This window comes from Eubalaena glacialis, chromosome X (assembly GCF_028564815.1).
Source record: "Eubalaena glacialis isolate mEubGla1 chromosome X, mEubGla1.1.hap2.+ XY, whole genome shotgun sequence".
Taxonomy (NCBI): domain Eukaryota; kingdom Metazoa; phylum Chordata; class Mammalia; order Artiodactyla; family Balaenidae; genus Eubalaena; species Eubalaena glacialis.
The window spans coordinates 10,610,868-10,620,729 of record NC_083736.1 but is presented as its reverse complement, the minus strand read 5'-3'; the positions used below and the strand labels follow the sequence as shown (position 1 = coordinate 10,620,729).

At 48.3% G+C, this 9,862-nt stretch overlaps 1 protein-coding gene across 1 annotated transcript; it reads right to left on the bottom strand.

Annotated features, from left to right (window-relative positions):
* Positions 1–367: 367 nt before the first annotated feature.
* Positions 368–2,515, bottom strand: TMSB4X (thymosin beta 4 X-linked). Its single transcript, XM_061177857.1, has 3 exons — positions 2,448–2,515; positions 1,265–1,378; positions 368–816 (listed from the first exon to the last, which is right to left on the bottom strand). The coding sequence occupies exons 2-3, from the start codon at positions 1,362–1,364 to the stop codon at positions 782–784; spliced, it is 135 nt and encodes a 44-aa protein (XP_061033840.1). The 5' UTR covers positions 1,365–1,378; positions 2,448–2,515; the 3' UTR covers positions 368–781.
* Positions 2,516–9,862: the final 7,347 nt, after the last annotated feature.

Below are 9,862 nucleotides of genomic sequence, written 5' to 3'. Positions count from 1 at the left end.
GTTTGACACCTGAAACAGTGTGCTGTGAATTACCACCACCTTCATTTTCTTGATCAGATGCAATAAATTCAGTGTCGGCTTAACAAACAAACCCTTCAACAGTTAAGCACTGCAAATATGTTTCTAATCAAAGTTTTTGTTCAACGCTAGATACTAGGAATTCAATGAGCCTAAGAAAATGATCTCCTAATTACCTAGTGTAGACGAGGTATTTCACGTACCTGGATGAAACCCATTTCTGTGTCGTTTTACCCAAATGACCAGATGTTTGTCATCTATCGTCCCCAGGGCACCCAACCTTTGACCCTTTTGCAAAGGTTTCATCTGAATAAGCCGCTCCTTTCAGAGACCATACCGTCACACCAGCCAGGTTTTAAAACTTTATTTGCATATTAAAAAAATTGTGCATTCCAATAATTAAAATCATTTGAACAACAACAACAAAAAAAAATGGCACTCTGATTAAACTGCATTTTACAGCCCGCAGGACACCTTGGACCAGCTTGCTCTTTACTCTAGATTTCACTGTCGTCCCACCCAGCCTCCTTCCTTCACCAACATGCAAGTTCTTTTCCTTCCCTGCCAGCCAGACAGGCGGATGGGAGGCAGGCGCGGCCTTCGTTGTCAGTAGTTCTCCATTCTTTGATGTGAAAAGGGGCAGCACAGTCATTTAAACTTGATCCAACCTCTTTGCATCTTACAAAGTTAAACAGCTAAAAGAAGTAAAATAAGAAGGCAATGCTCGTGGAATGTACAGTGCATACTGGCGGCGCACGCCTCATTACGACTCGCCTGCTTGCTTCTCCTGTTCAATCGCTGCGACCGGAAAAGAAAAAGACAAAAAGAAAAAAGATGGAGGGGACTGGAGATGCGAATTCAGTATAGCCGAGCCTAGGATTTCAGTACTTTCGTTTAAAGACATCTCTCCTCATCAGACAAATTTCTACAAGCACAAATAGGCATTCCATCATGAAATATTTATGTGAAATACAACATTCGAACAGAGAAAAGGATAAAGGTACTTGCATATTAATATGGTATATTAAACATTCAACTGTTAAATTATTAAAGCCCTGTGTTTGTTGGCTGCAAGGCAATTTTCAATTAACCTTTCCATGCCGCATGAATCAAAAAAACTGTCAGCTCCTCCCCCGCACTCCCTGCACCCACCCAATTCTTCTCCCAGCCCCTCCCATCCTCTCCTACCCACCCCGCCACTCCCGCTCGGCCTTTTCTAAAGAAGGGGTTTGGGAGGGAGGCTTACTTTCTTGTGAAGGCAGTGGATTTTTCTCTCTCGTTTCTGTTTTCTTCAGTTTCGACTTATCGAATTTCTCAATCTCAGCCATATCGGGTTTGTCAGACATGGCTGCAGAGGAAGCTGCAGGTACAAAGCCAAGAGGGAGATTGAGGGCGGGCCACCTACCCTCGTCTCTCCCGACTCAGAAACGCGCCTCTGCCCTCCTGTCTCCTGCCGGAAAACCCACTTTGCCCCCTTCCGCTTTCATTCGGGGCTAAAGATCATCCTCTTTCTACAGGAGAAAAAGAGAGCCCCTCTCCCCGCCTTTAGCATTTCAAAACGCGGGGGATCAAATTGGGAAGATCGCCCACACTAGGAGGCCGAATCTTTCGGAACAGTGAAATTAACCACTGTGGGTTAGTTACTTGCAGCGTTTCAACATTAGAGAAAAGTGAAACCATTTCAAGTTTAAGGGGAAGAAAATCGTGTTAGATTTCTTAAAATGAAGCCAAGGCTGCACAAGATGTTTCCGTTTTCTATACGTGGCCTCTCCCCCAAAGATGCGAGCCGCCCTGCTTTCTTCTCTGCTCACAAAGGCGGCAGCTGCTGCCGGGCGCCACCGACCACCGCCCTACCCGCTTCCTTCCTTTCGCTCAACAATGCAGCCAGCCGCACACAAAGCTGCCCCCCCACACCCTCTAGATCAACCCTGATCTGCATTTAGGAGCAATTCCGCAACTCTGCACACATCCCCCTGAAGGAAGGGCGTTTTAAACATTTCATAATATAGCCCAACCGCCTTAAACCTGAACAGATAACAGCCCACGAAGCCATCGGAGGCGAGAGAAAAAATGTGATTGTGAAGCTCCGGGCTTGGGTGGGTGTGAGCTGGAACAAAGGATCTTTCTGTTCCTGATTCATCACCACCTGAGGCGATGCAGAATGCTTTTTTTTTTGGAGGGGGGGGAGGAAAGAAAAAAAATGTTCCCTTCGAAGCTGCCATAGCAAAACGCGAAATTTTTAAGTATTTAAAAAACAAAAAAAATCACCGAGTTCCCGACCCCGTTACCCAGCATCTGGAAGGGCCTAGCACCCCCAAGCTCCCCAGGAGCAGCCTTTCCCGGGAGGACCACTCGCGCTCGGCTTCAGGGATGCGGGCGCGGGGCGGGAAGGGGAGCAAAGGGCAGGAGGCAGGGGCCCCGGGGCTCACCGGAGCGAGTTGCGAGGCAGCAAAGTAAGGCCTGCTCAGTGGTCGCCGCCGAGTGCCGGGCGGGGCGCGGAGGGCGCCGCTATATGCGCGCTCCTATGCAAATGAGGTGACGTCACCGCCGGCGCGCTTAACTCCTTCGCGCCGCGTCTCCGGAACGGCATCCGGGGCCTGCCCGGCGTTGGGGGCCCACACCCCGCGTCCACCCACGCACCTAACCGCAGCGAGGGCGGAAAAATAAAACTCGCAAAGCCCACCGTGCAACACTTCCTTCATAATGCATCCCCCCAGCCCTTTATGTCTGTTCTGTCATCATGGATTTTTGCAGCAGCCGCGCAAACCTGTTCTTGGGGACCGGAGCGTGATAACTAAGGGCCTGGGTGGTACCTAGGGGGACTGGCATTCCTTTACTGCGAAGCTGCCTTTGTCCGTTGCAGACATCCCCAAGCCTGGGTGCGGTGTCCCTCGCCCCAGGGCCTCGCCCACTGCAGCGGTGCGATTCCCGTGATTTCAGCTTTCAGGCCAGTGGAAGCCCTACGCCCCACCCCGGCCCTCTTTGTCTCCTCGCTGGCATTCTCCTAGACTTGGGTGGGAAGTAAAGCACCCTTAAGTGATTTAAAAAAAAAAAAAGTTTTCTCACTGTAACATGCATATTTTTTTAAATGCTGTAAGTTTGGTTAGCACCCAAATCAAATAACCGGAATATTTGCGGGTTGGCGGTGAATTTATCGGGAGTTTATAGAGTATATCGCCTGCCTCTTAGGAAAATAAGTCAAGTTCAAGGTCTGCTATTGATTTGCTGCCGGACAAGGAGGAAGTTCTTTTACTTTCCTGTTCCTGATTTTCCTAAATTACAAAAGTGATTGCTAAGGAGGCCCGGGTGGAAGGCCAGAGACTGCAATCCCATTATCTCTAAAATCTGAAGATTCAATTTAAAAATCGAACTCCGTATTTTGAAAGGAGTCTTTTTGAGCAGGATTCCATTTTGAAGTGCGTTTCTGAGTTACATCCGGAAATATGGGAGCTCTAGGTAGAGAGGAGCAGTTTTCAAAATGGCACCTGACTCTGTGAATACTAGGGACCCCTCCCCTTGCGGCTGAAATTAGTCACAAATACCATGGGGGGAGGGGAGGGGAGCTGCACATGGCCTGTGAAGGGAAAAAGAGCCAGGTTGTGAGAGTTTTCAGATAAAGCAGTACGCACAAAACTCCTTCCCCCTCCCTGCGTCCTCAGAAAATGTTTCCAGAAACCCCTTGCTAATCCTGTTTATGGCCGAGGCTTTTGTCTCACTGGGGATTAGAGTCAATTGTTATATGGACCCATGAAAGCCACTGCAGGAGCACCTCCGACTTCCCCATTTCTGCGTCCACTAGGCTTTTTCCTGGGGAGGGAGGGGGACACGGTGGGCAGGGGCAGGTGACCGTCTGGTTCCCCAGTTCACGCTCTGCTGGGTGGCTGTCATTCTGCTCCCGAAAGAGGGCACTGGACTTTTTCATGCAGGCATAGTATGTCATCTCTCTGGTGACATGTCCCCCTGACCCTCCCCTAGTTGACTGGCCCGAGAGTCCACTTCATCGTGGCAACTCAGGAAGGAGCGTGCAGGGTAGATTTTTGGCCCTTTTCAGCCGGCAGGTGCTTCGTGCTGACACCATTTCTGTCGGGTTCTGGGAGTCCATTTCCCCTCACCCAGCTGCTGTCAAAAATCACTCCTTTCCTCCCCGAGTCTCCGGATGACAAAGGTACGACACTAAGGCTCCCTGCTTCTCCCCAAGGCCTTCTCCTCAGGCCTTGCAGAGCAATGTCTCCGAAGGCAATGGAGGAGTAGAAATTTGTAAACCCTGGAGCATTTTTCTAGTTAGGTAACAAGCAGCCTTCCTTCTGCCTGTCTCTTTAGAAATGGATAGAGAGGAAGGGAAAGAGAAGGAGGCAACGCCCTGAAAGGAAGAGTGGCTGCCGTGTTAGGCTTGACTTGCTGACTTTCCGGGGGTTCTAGGAAGAATGGAACGGGCAGCGGGAGGCAGATGGAAGCAAATGCGAACTCAAGGAATATTCCCGAGAGCTGTGTGACCCTGGCCTGTGAATTAATTTTTCTGTGTATTTTCTCATCTGTGAAATGGGATCATTCAGTACTTAACCTTCCAGGATTGCTGGGAGGCTGAAATGCTTCGGTGTGTGACAGTGTTGTTATTGTTTTGCTTTGTATTATTATTATTATTATTATTTAGGATGGAGGGCTGAGAAAAAAATCCTCAGTTTGGAATTAATTGCACATTTTAGATGTTTTTATATTAGTTCTTTCTCTTTTAAAGTACCAGTTTACTGAGATTTTCATGAGATCTTTTGCTAATTTTTCAGCCAATAAAATTTCAGTCAGGCATTGTAATAGGGGCTTTATGTTTGTTTTCGCCTTTCATGCCCAGGGCCTTTCCATGAGGAGAGGTTTACAGATGAGGAAACGGAGGCTTAGAGATCCAGCGTTGTGATAACTCGGCCAGTAGCCACTCTGTATTATTGATGCTGAGAAAATTCTTCACCCCTGGGGCCTCGGGTCTGCGCCTGAGACTCACCAGGAAGAGCGGGAGGCAGGCTGCCTTGTGTCTCACAATGCCTGGTACATAGTAGTTGCTCAGTTAGCAGTGAAGGATGGCATGGAACTGACTGGCTTCGGTGAGGAAGGTCCTTGCACCTGGCTCAGCCCCACTCTGCACCTGTGACTCTAGCCACCTTGCTTTCTTCTCTTCAGTCCTTCCAGTATTGATGCTTCAGACGTCAGGGATAATTCCTGCCTCCTGGAAGCTACCGTCTATAATGGGTTAGCATGTGCTGGGTCACCAGTAGAGGTGGGAGTTCTCAATCCCAAGAAAAGACAGAGGCTTGGAGGGACAAAAGAACGGCAGCGTGTGCCCGGGGCTCAGGACTCTCCAGCGAAAGCTGACTAGACAGCCCACCTGAGCCAGGCCCTGCCTTCCTCTCCTCGGGAGGCCACGGACCCCATGAAAACCGTGCCAAGAGAGCCTGCGCTGGAAGGTGGCCACGTCGAAGCCCGTGCCCAGTGGAACCAGGAAGCGGTGTCAGGGCACACTGTGTTTTGTGTTGCTTTCCAGGGCGGGCCGGGGACAGATTTGTAGCTATTTCCAAAGCTGGGGAAACAGCCCTTGAAATCCGAGTTCAGGAAAATTCATCCTATTATTTTTAACCTATTACATTTTACGCAGAGCACTGACCAGAGAAGGGGAGGGGGAACGGGGACTAAGCAAGGCTCCCGACTCTTTGCTTTCTCAGGCCCAGGTCCCTTTGTCCACTTTTCAGGGCCTCCTGCCATCTGCCCCCACCTGCCTCAAGCCACTTTCCCCTGTGACCCCACAAGCTCTATCTGTTCATCTAAATCTCCTTAAAGACCCAGCCCGAGTCCCCCCTTGATGACAGGGAGCTGATATTTAGTGGCCTAGCTGTATGTCAGACCCTCTGTTGAAGCCCTTTGTGTGCAACATCTGATTCAGTTCTCACCCTGTGCAGTGGCTACTAATATCCCCATTTTACTGCTGAAAAAACTGAGGCTCAGAGAATTGAAGCAACTTGCTCAACATCTATCTACCAAGTCTACGTGCTCTCACGGAGGCCCGTCTCTACTAGGATTCCCAGCTCGGGCGGGGGGGGGTGGGGCTCCACGTTGTACTCCATGCAATGGAACAGAAGTCTCCCTCAGCTAGGGGGCTAAAAAGGAGGGGGCAGTGCCAGGAGAGCAGGGAGGGCCAAAGAACAGTCTCGAGAATGTCGGACCCTGGGCTGCTAACTTTCCTGTGCACTTTGTTGATTTGATGGAATCTTAGAGCCAAGGGGAACTTTACAGGGGATCTCATTCAACCCGGTTCCCTTCTGTGGCTTGAATTCACCTCTACAACATCCCCTCAAGTGGTTACTCAGCCTCCTCACAGCAAGGGCAACAATAAGAAGGCAGAGAACCTTTGAGTACATGCAGGGGGCGAGGAGTAGCTTCGTTTCCCCCCAGGGCTTGCATCGAATGAGAGAAACTGACAGGAAATAATGTGGAGAGGCAGGCAGGGGCCAGATGGTGTAATAACAATAATAACACCAAGAACCACCACAGCAAAAGCAACAGCAGCAGCAATCATGACCATAATAATAGCAAACATTTTTTGAGGGCTTACCATAAAGGGGGGAGCTTTCCATGTGTCATCTCCCCAAATCCTTGCACGCATCTCTGACAGAGGCACCCTAAGGTCCCCCATTTTGCAGATGAGGGAGTCTTGGAGAATCAGATAACTTACCCCAAACCACATAGTGAAAGCCTGAGGCAGTGTCTGAACCCAGACTGGCCGGCCTAGAAGCTGCCTCATTTAAACACTATACTTTTCTAGAATCCTACCCTAAGGCCTTTAGACTTTTGTTCTGTAGGCCACATCAGGGTAAAGTTATATTCCATCTCAAGAAACCATCCAAGGTTTCCATCATTAAAACTTTTAAGCGTAGATATCATAGCATTAGATCGTATCAGTTAAAAATTTGCCATGGGCTTCCCTGGTGGTGCAGTGGTTGAGAATCTGCCTGCCAATGCAGGGGACACGGGTTCGAGCCCTGGTCTGGGAAGATCCCACATGCCGTGGAGCGACTAGGCCCGTGAGCCACAACTACTGAGCCTGTGTGTCTGGAGCCTGTGCTCCGCAACGAGAGAGGCCACGACAGTGAGAGGCCCGCGCACCGCGATGAAGAGTGGCCCCCGCTCGCCACAACTAGAGAAAGCCCTCGCACAGAAACGAAGACCCAACACAGCCAAAAATAAATAAATAAATTTAAAAACAAAAACAAAACAAAAAATGTTTAAAAAATTTGCCTGCTCCAATTTTCAAATGATGTCATTACAGAAACCCAATCTGCTCGTTGCCTTCTCCTACATAGCCTGGCACGCTCGCAATAAAGGGGATTCTTTATCTTGAACATTGGCAGTTTCACACAGCTTTTCACTACTTTAATATTTTTCCCAGCAGTCGTTCATATTACAGTGGTGAACACAAAATTAGTAGGTCAAACAACGTATCGGAAGGGGAGGCATTACATACGCCCAACAGCCTCCTGTGTTAAAAATGAAACTTTTTATTCCATTGTGAAGCAGAATTATCATTAGCAAGTAATAAGTGTCCATATATTGTAATGTGCTTCTTCGGTGGACGTCAAAGCTTTTTTGTAGCACATAGTTCCCAGGTCATCAGAAGGTGGTTTAATGGCTTTATGGGGAGAAAAATGAAGCTCAGGTGGGCAATGGACAAGTGGCCCAAATTTCGGGGGACACCTCACGTGGGCCCTAATCAGCCTTCTTGGCTGACCCTGACCATTTCCCCTCCCCGAGGCTGGTTTCTTGGGCCTGTGACCCGTGTTGTCGCACAAGGCCCCGCCCTTAATGCTCTGCTGCTGCCATCTTGAAATTCTTCATAATTCTGAACAAAGGGCCCCATGTTTTCATTTTGCCCTGTGTCCCCAAGTTATGAAGCCAGTCCTGCCCCTTTCATTCTCATTCCCTCTGTGCCCCCAGTGCCCCTGGCTCTTCCTAGGACCCAGGAATGGGTCCATCGACTCATCCGTCTCTTCCTCTGCCTAGCACGCCCTCTCTCGTCATTCCCACCCAGCTGCCCAAGAGTGGAAAGTTTGAGCGTGTGCATGGGACAGTTCAGCCTCTCCACCCTCTGTTAAGCTTCAATCTGAGCCTAGTTGTCCTTGGAGCTGGTGACCCGGGGCGGTCACCACCTTTTCCTAGGACCTGTGCTGGGTGCACAGACCAGCTCTCTTCCCTTCCCTTCTGCCACATTATTTTTTCCTGTCTGACGGATGCCTGCAGTGATCAGCTTACTTGCGCATCAAAACTGACTGGCACGTACCGAGGCCAATGAAGGAGCAAGCCTTTACCAGCGTGTCCACCCACTTCCCCAATTCTCTCTGATGCCCACCCTCCCTGGAGCCTTCCCAGGGAAAGAATCCCATAGACATAATTTCCATCAAAGCAAGAAGAAGAGGAGGATGTCATCTTTTCACACAAAGGCCAAACACGGGGCAAATGAAAGCACCAGGAAAAAGAGAGTTGAGTTCTAGGTTTATACTGTGCAATTTATAGCCAGGAATGAATTGTCTGAGTTGGTCAAGACGATATGGACAACTGGGATTCACAGACACTACAATGACCAAATCTCGCTTTAGCAAATAGATTTAACTAAAGATGTAAAAGCTGATCATATTCTTCACAAAGTTAAACATTGAATATCCATACGACCCAGCAATTCCACTCCTAGGCGTATGCCCAAAAGAATCGAAAGCATGTACTCAAATACTTGTACTCTTGGTCATAGCATCACTATTCCAATACCCAAAAAGTGAGAATGATCCAAATGTCCCTCAATGGACGAATGGATAAATGAAATGTGGTCTAACCATACGATGGAATATTATTTAGCCATCAAAAGGAATGAAGCACTGATGCATGCTGCCACGTGGAAGGACCTTGAAAACCTGCTAAGTAAAGAAGTCAGATACGAAAGACCACATATTCTGGATTCCATTCATGTGAATCATCCAGAATAGGCAAATCCATAGAGACAGAAAGGAGATTAGAGGCTGCCAAGGAATTGGGGAGGGAGGAAAAGGGAGTGAAGACTTAATAGGTCCAAGGTTTCTTTTACGGTGATGAAAATGTTTGGGAACTAGTTAGAGGTGGTCATTGCACCAGACTGTGAATGTACTAAATGCCACTGAATCGTTCACATTAAAATGGTTAATTTTATGTTATATGAGTTTTAACTCAATTTTTTAAATGAAAAAAAAAAAAGGAAAAGAAAAGAAAAGTGAATCAGAGTCCCGTTTCCTCACAAACCAGGGTCTGGTTATGAGGAAATGGGAGGCGAGTCAGGGTGGAGTGAGCTTTGGGGTTCTTAACTCTTTTTGTGCCAGGGCGATCTGAGGAAGCCTCTAGACCCTTTCTCAGAATTACATAAATGCAGAAAATAAAAAACCTGGGATCACGAATGAAAGCAATTCTATTTCCATACAGTTACCAAAAGAGTTGTAAACACTGTGGTGCAGTAATATACATGCTTCCTTATGCATTAAATAACACAATCTACGAGGAGGTCTCATACCCAGCATAAATTCAAAATAGTGGTGAGTGTGTAGTGCAAAACGTGAACAGATATAAAAATATCTGTGATTTCTGTTGTTGATGCAGTCACAGGAACTGCTAATAACAGAGGTTCCTTGCTGTTACGGACTGAACGTTTGTCTGAATGAAGGCGAGTGTCTACGAGCCAGGAGGTGGGCCCTCACCAGACACTGAATCTGCCAGCACCTTGACCTTGGACTCCCCAGCTTCCAAAATTGTGAGAAATAAATGTCTGTTGTTGAAGCCACCCAATCTA